This window comes from Phaethon aethereus (assembly GCF_964289735.1).
Source record: "Phaethon aethereus genome assembly, chromosome: 1".
Classification (NCBI taxonomy): domain Eukaryota; kingdom Metazoa; phylum Chordata; class Aves; order Phaethontiformes; family Phaethontidae; genus Phaethon; species Phaethon aethereus.
In genome coordinates, this window is record NC_138575.1 from 223,649,818 (window position 1) to 223,657,480 (window position 7,663).

Consider the following 7,663-nt stretch of genomic DNA (forward strand, 5'->3'; position numbering starts at 1 on the left):
CCTGCCTGACAAGCAAAGCAGTCAGAGCCTTTCTCAGGGTATTTTGCATCATCTGAGCTGCAGAAAGTGCTGGAGAGACTGCTCTAACCCCCAGAAAACACTGGGAACTTCTGCTTGGCTTCAGCTTTGCTCCCCGTGGGCTGAGCTACACCTTGTCCGAGCGGTAACACAGCCCCGAGGAAGGACCGCGCTTGCCTGACACCCACAGCTCAAGCTGCAGCAGCTCCGCGCCTGATCCCAGGCTCCCGACGTCTGGAGGCAGTTTTGGGTAAGTCTGGGACAAATCCTGACGATCACAAAAAGCGCAGTGCTGCAGATGGCAGAGGGAACCTCGGATAACAGCAACTGCCGGCTCACAGAGCCGTCACGTGTCGGTGACGGAGGAGATCCGGGAGACCAAAACCCAGCACTTCCCACGGCGCCCACAGACCCGCACTTCTCACCGCGGAACGCTGTCGCGGCCGGGATCAGTGCCACCGACGCGGGCCAAGCCCAAGCTTGTAGGACACCCTGGCCTGTCCCAGGCGCGGCGCCATGCTGGAACGCCGCTGCTCCAGGTGCTTCATCTGCGCACGCAGCTCCGCGCTCTGCAGTGGTCCTGGGTCTTCTCCCCACCACACCAGAATATTCACCTCCTGGACAGGCTCCTTGAGTCCCGGGGGAGAAAAGAGGCTGAGCTGCCTGGCTCGGAGGGTCGTGACCAGTGGCACAAGGTCCGGCCAGTCACTGGTGTGACTAGTGAGTCAATATTGGGGCCGGTGCTGTTTAACCACTTCATCTAATGACCCAGATGATGGGGCAGAGCGCATGCTCAGCAAGTCTGCAGATCATACAAAAGCCGCGGGGGGTGGCTTTTCGTGCCCCTTAATTCTACGGCATCCTGCTATTCTTATTTCAGGAAGGGGCTGGTCTGCTTTAGGCAGCCCCCAGCAGTCCCTCTTCCAAGACTCTCCCGATCTCTGTTCGAACTCATGTAAATAACCTGGATCCACAGCAGCCTTCAGCAAGGCGTTCCTCCGATCCTGTCTCCGCAGCCCGGGCAGGGACACGACCAGACCGCGCCGTGCTGTCGCCCGCTCCCGCCTCGCCACCAGCCCCGGAGCGTCACGGCGTGCTACGAGGACGCTGGCCGAAGGGCGAGGAAGCACACACAGCCCCGGCCCGTGCCCCGGGGGCGGGGAACAGGCAGCCCAAGGCTTTGTCCCAGCGGGGACGAAGGCATCCCCGCACCACCCGCCGCCTCGGTGCCCTGTCCTGGCCTTGCAGGCAGCTGGCGGCTCCCCACCGCTGCGGACAAGGGGAGCCCCGCACCAGCCTCCATCTCCGTACCCCACCACCCACCGCCCACACAGAGACCTGCGTGAGACGCATCACAGGATCCAAAAAATCCTCAAAATAAAGTTTCCGATCAGGAATCCATTGGCTGGCTCTTTTGGTTTGTGCTCTTTTTTGGGAACCTTTCGGGGATTTTTCTTATTGTCCTTCTTTCCTTGTATTTAACCTATCTACCTAGCTGAATGCGATACACACACACATACAAAAATACATGTATAAAGCCTACCTATGTGTAAATGGGGGAGCTGCGCGGAGGCACCTGGGGGGTGGAAGGCACCGGGGCCGGGTCTCTTCACTTTCCAGAATGCAAAAGTTTCACAGAGCAGGGTAAAACTGGGGCATTTTCTGAATACCCTTTTTTTACCTTTTTTTTTTTTTTTTTTACGACCAATGCCCCAAAGCTGCCTTCACTCCCGTTTTTGCACTCTGCCATTTTTTTTCAGAGAAGACAGGAAAAACTACTTGTATGCAGTCCCATGGTGCCCACACCCCCTGAAGAGCAAAGAAATCAGCTGTGACTCCCTGGGTGAGACCCGTGGGGTTTGCTCCGGCTGGGTTAAATACGGCTTTCCCAGTGCCTGCCTGCAGCAGTGTGTGCAGCCAGTGTGTTCCCGGTCCCCGGCCCGCATCCGCTGCCATGACCTGGGGTAAGTACAGGGTGAGCTGCCCGAAGATGACAGAATAGAGATGTTCTTCCTCTGCAAGGACAATTTATTTGAGCACTTGCATCAAGACAAGGATTTGTACAAGTCTCTGTCAGAACCAACAAACCAGTGTATTAGGAAAGTGCTAGGAGCAAATTGCCTTACTAAATACTACTTTTGATCTCATATATACGGATGGGCTTGATATGAATGAAAAGCCACCCTAAAAATTGGCCTTGGTCAATAATTAAGAATTTCTCTTGTTCTCTGCAGTGCTACACAAATAGGATGTGTAAGCTTATTTCTACAATGCCTTTGGTCCCCACAGGAGCAAAGGGGGGTCTTCAGCTCCTCGGCTTTAGGTTCTTTACACCCTCATTCGCCTTCCCAGTTCTCCCTCTCCCACACTGCTCGGTGCGGTTTCAGGGAGCTTTTTTCTCCCATCCCAGGGGCAGTCCGTGCTAGGCTGTGAGTCCCTGCGTGACTTTTTCCCCTGGTCAGGGAAGTGGGTGTTTGACGGCTTCTGAGGAGCTGCACCATGGGCTGCTGGAGGAGACCAGCCCCATGGTGACCTGCGTCATTTGTAGGCACGACTGCTCTCCCACCACTGCCTTTCAGGCCTGACCCTTTGGCCATCTGAAAACTTGATATTTTTTTTTTTTTCCCCTCCTGATAGCAGATGAGGTCTCAGAGTGTGTGTGTGCATGTGCAGACAAACTCTGGGACAAATCTCAATCATTTTGTGTTCCTCCATTATAAAAAAAAATAATGTTAGCTTCCAGCTGACTAGAGCCATGCACATTTTCCCATCCCCAGCGAGAGGCGGGGATGCGCTGCTGTGACCACCAGTGTTCGGCCGCCGCGTTTCAGATGCACTAAATTTAACTGCCTTCGCAGCGAAGCCTGTTTGGAACGTTTCTCTGGAGATCTCCCCCGCTTGCCCCACTGTCCCATCGCTGAGGGTCGCCCTGAGGCTGCCCAGGAAAGCAGGCGGCTTCCAGGGTGCTTAAACGGAGACCTGCTGTCTGCTGTTGGCTTTTCTGATAGCCTCAGGTGGGCGAAACACCACTTCAGGTTCTCGGTCTTATTTGAGCCTCTGAATTTCTTCCTTTCCATTTAACCTTCTTGGCAGCTGTAAAGCACAAATCCATTTTCCTTCCACCAGTGTTAGTTTGGTTAATTGACCTGCAGGCTTAGCTGATAAAGCTCCCTAAAGTGTTTTTTGTTTGGTCATACTTAAACAAAAAGGGAAGAAATCAGCACAAAGTCACGAGGGCTACTTCTCAGCTCAGAGTTGTCTGAACTCTGACATTCTGAACGCGTTCAGTTCAGCACAAACGTTGACCTTTCTCTGCCTTCATCTCTCTCCCCCTCCATCCCCACTTCCCGCTCCTCAGCCCTGCAGGGACCAGTGTGGCCAGCGCTGCTCCTGCTGCTGCTGCGGGGAGCAGCCAGCCCCCTTCCCAAGGCTGACCTCCAGGTCTCCATCCCACCTCTCCTCCTTCCCCAAGCAGGAGCACCCTGGCCCCAGGCTCTTGTCCTCACTGTGCTGCTGAGAAGCTTTCAGGGACCTCCCAAAGGTCTGAGCACCGAACCTCCTGAAACCCTGGGTAGTTGAATGTCGGAGACTACAACGAGGGTGCACTGCTCTTTCCTCGTTATCTGCTGCTGTGCACAGCCCATTCAGTGACCCCAGGGCTGCTCCACCGTGGCTTTTCCCTGGCTGATGTGATAGATATGCTTGAGGGCAGCTGCACAGGGGTTCTTGGCTCTCAGGAGCCTGTCCTCCTAACACTGTTGTAGCTGGGGTGTGTGGAGGGTCTCATAGCCGGGCTTTTATTCCAAGACACTATTATTTCCAGACCCCTGGACCATCGTGCGTGAGATGTCATCTTCCAATAGGACTGGGACCAGTCCCCTGACCTTCATCCTCACCGGCATTCCCAGTCTGCCGATGGGCAGCTACTGGATGGCATTGCCTCTCTGCTGCCTATACCTCCTCATGCTCCTGGGGAACTGCACCTTACTCTGGATGATAAAGACAGACCACAGCCTCCATACACCGATGTACTATTTCCTCTCCATGCTGGCCGTGGCAGACCTGGGCTTGTCTCTCTCCACCCTGCCCACCATGCTGGCCATTTTTTGGTTTGAGTCCACCTCCCTCTGCTTTGAGGCGTGCATTGTCCAGATGTACTTCATCCACTCCTTCTCTGCCATCGAGTCTGGGGTCCTGGTGGCCATGGCCTTCGACCGCTTTGTTGCTATTTGCTACCCTTTGCGCTATGCCTCTGTCCTGACGAACTCACTGATAACAAAGGCAGGGGGGGCAATCTTCATGCGGGGCATCTGTGTGGTGGTACCCGTTGCCATCCTTATTAAGAAGATGCCTTTCTGCAGGTCCCATGTCCTGTCTTACTCCTTCTGTCTGCACCAGGACATGCTGAGGCTGGTTTGTGGGGATGTCAGCGTCAACAGCTTGTACGGGCTGATTGCGGTGATACTCACCAAGGGCCTGGACTCCCTGACCATACTCCTGTCTTATATGATGATCATCAGAGCCATCTTGAACACCGTCTCCCAGGAAGCACGAGCCAAAGCCTTTAGTACGTGCATCTCCCACCTCTGTGCCGTCCTGATCTTCTACATCCCGCTCATTGGCTTGTCCATCATCCACAGGTTCGGGAAGCACTTGACTCCCCTCACCCACGTGCTCCTGGCTGATGCCTATCTCCTGGTGCCACCTGTCCTGAACCCGCTCGTGTACAGCTGGAAAACCAAGCAGATCCGCAGGCGGATCCTCATCCTGCTCTGTCAGAGAGGGACCCAGCAGCAGGTCTAGTCCCAGAGCAGCAATGCCCCAAAGCCAGTCTCCTCCTTGCTTTCCCCTGTCGCTCATGGGCAACACCTTCTCCCAAAGTCACCCATGCCAGAAGAAACCCATCCCCTCTTCCGCAACACAGCTCTTTTCCACTCCATGGAGGGTTGGATTATGGCAATTCACATTACTCCACCTCCTGTTTTGGGGTGCCCCATTTCTCAAGAAGGTCTGCAAGAGGGCAGAGCTGGTGTGGCTGTGTGATGGAGCTGCCCTCCCTGCAGGTGGGGAGAGAGAAGACTGCCGAGAGCAGCCTTTCATCAAGGGATTCACTGCTAACAGCAGTTCTGGTCTCCGAAGAAATATAAACAGTATTGTCAGACTTGTGCTTTTAATTATAATATCCCTATATCGGACCATTACCTGAAACCGTCAGTTCCAAGGGTTTTGTGATCATATGAGACTCCTTAGATGTCATTATACAAATGATGTGATTCTTTACAGTTATGGAGGATAGACGGGTGCTAATACCACCCTCGTTGTAAAAAATGTCTTCCTTATACCTAGTCTACATCTACCCACCTTTAGTTTAAAACCATTACGCCTTGTCCTGTTGCAACAGGCCCTGCTAAAAAGTTTGTTCCCATTTTTATTTTCCACCATAAACAAAGGTGTCTGCAAGGCAAACGTGGGTGTTTAACATGCAGATCCTGGGCCTTGTGGAGGAGAAGCTGCCAGAAGCCTCTCCTGTATTTTTCCAGGGGTCTGTAAAGTAGACGTCTGAAGACAGGGAATTTGTATATCTCCGTCTGTGCCTACTGAAATTGTCAAGCTGCTCCGATCTGCCAACAAGAGGTCAGACGCTGGGGACTTAACCACGGAGACCTCAGCGCTCAGCAGTGTTACGCCGTGCAACTGCAGCCATGTCCTTGTGTGAGCACATGAAGGAGCCGCTTGTCTCGTGCTTGAGTGTTTTGCCAAATCCAGTGGGTCAGACTGGGCAAGCCCCGGGGAAGAGCAAGGGTTGCTGTCATCAGCTGGTGGGCGGTGGGAGCAGCTCCCTGAGGTGCAGAGCCGATGGAGGATAATGCAGCCGATGCATGTCAGCTGCTGACAAATCCGGCGTTTTGAACCAACTGCCTCTCTGGCAAAACCCACCGCTGGGTTAAACTGCGAGCACTTCACCCATTGCAGGCGAGCAGTGCCGACTGACACGGCGGCTCTGAGCCACCCAGCCCCAACAGCCCATGCGTCTCCTTCCGGGGACAGACGTGCTATGACATCGGGCGCTACTGGGGCTTCCCAGCCCTCCTGGAGGTGGCCTTTCGCTCAAGAGTAGAGCACAGCTACTGCACTGCGGTCCTGAGAGGTCTGTGTGACGGTGAGTAATGAAATTCGTGGGAGTTTCAAATTGTATTTGTCCTAAAATCATCTCACCCCCGTTATGGAGTGATGTGGCAGGTACCTTGCTGCCTGTTGCTGCCTGTTGCATGCGTTCGCCGTGCGGGCAGCTGCCCCCAAAGCCGGCGGTTCTCCAGCTGTCTCCGAGTCACGGTGATCTGCCGGCTTCGTTTAATCATTGACGGGCCACACGTCTTCCTGACGTTCGCTGTTTGCTTTTCTGTGTTTGACTTTCCATCGATGGCACCAAAAGCAATAATGTACATACCAATTTTTCTACAAGTGCTTTCCACCTGTCGATCCCTTTCTCTTATCTGCGTTTGCTCAGCCCTGTGCCTACATACTACATTTGCCATCACAAAACTCCCCTTTGCCAGCAAACCGTGCAAATTGTCAACTCCTACTTCACCCCAGCTCCTTCACAGCCTGGTAAGTACAGTAGCTCTGATGATGCTACCCAGGGATGCGGAAATAAATGATGTCCAGACACCGCCTCACTTGTTTTTCATTCCGGTCAACGTTTGTGCTTTGTACCAGTCCCGTGTTTCAGTTGGGTGTGCAGCTTTCCTACTGAAATAGCTAACTGTGCACAGCCCTTGCAGCGGATTCAGCTGGTTTTGTATTAACAGATTTCGCAGGGGTGTTCTTCCAAGCAAGGGGGAAGGGTCTCTGCAGCAGCGCTGTTTTCTTGCTGGTAAAACCTCATCTGTTCTGCAAGACATAAAAAACGGGCCCTAACTATGCAATTAAAGGAGTTTATAGACAAGCTCTGAAACTGGGTCAGATCTGGGATATTCTGCTGCATACTACTGAGATATTTGGGGGATTTTTCTTTTTATTATTTTTAGTAGCAACCGTTTAATTCCTCTGCTTCTGCATCTTGGGATTTCACCATTATGAGGTCCTGTTAAGTTCCAGGGAACTTCGTAGTAAATCAGCTGGGGTGATCCTGAGAAGGGTTACATGATCATTGGGAAAGTTTGTTTTATCTTTGGAACTGGACGTGGACTAATGTTCTGACCTAGTTTAAGACCACAAAATCCTCTGTTTACGCCTCCATATCCATATGTTTGCACATCACCAGACAGAGCAGCTTTTAGCTCCATGTAAACAAATTTCATACATTAATCTGAACCTTGAGAGTGAAGCAGATCTTGAGGCCAAAATGAATTGGACGTTTTAAGTACACAAACTGGGACACCATAAAAGGGCACATGGTTTTTCCAAGGGCTGAGGAATAACTGCAAAAATCCAGCTTCTGAATTTCCATAGATTCGGTTCTGCATTCAGTGTGCCAAATTTGGGACTACATGTGGGTGCAGGGTCCAAGCTCCCATGACAGTCAGAGGTGGTGAGTCAATGTAGTCTGTGGAGCCCCTCCCTAAGGTGACCTGAGAAGCTCTTTAGGTTCAGACAAGGAAACTTCAAACTAAATCCCACCTCTGAAGCCACGTTCTAGCTAATG

General features: G+C 52.6%; 1 protein-coding gene across 1 annotated transcript; it reads left to right on the top strand.

Moving 5' to 3' along the window:
• Positions 1 to 3,864: 3,864 nt before the first annotated feature.
• Positions 3,865 to 4,947, top strand: LOC309414876 (olfactory receptor 51H1-like; the record flags this gene model as incomplete). Its single annotated transcript, XM_082012255.1, has 1 exon — positions 3,865 to 4,947. One exon carries the CDS (start codon positions 3,865 to 3,867, stop codon positions 4,819 to 4,821), a length of 957 nt encoding a protein of 318 aa, XP_081868381.1. The 3' UTR covers positions 4,822 to 4,947.
• Positions 4,948 to 7,663: the final 2,716 nt, after the last annotated feature.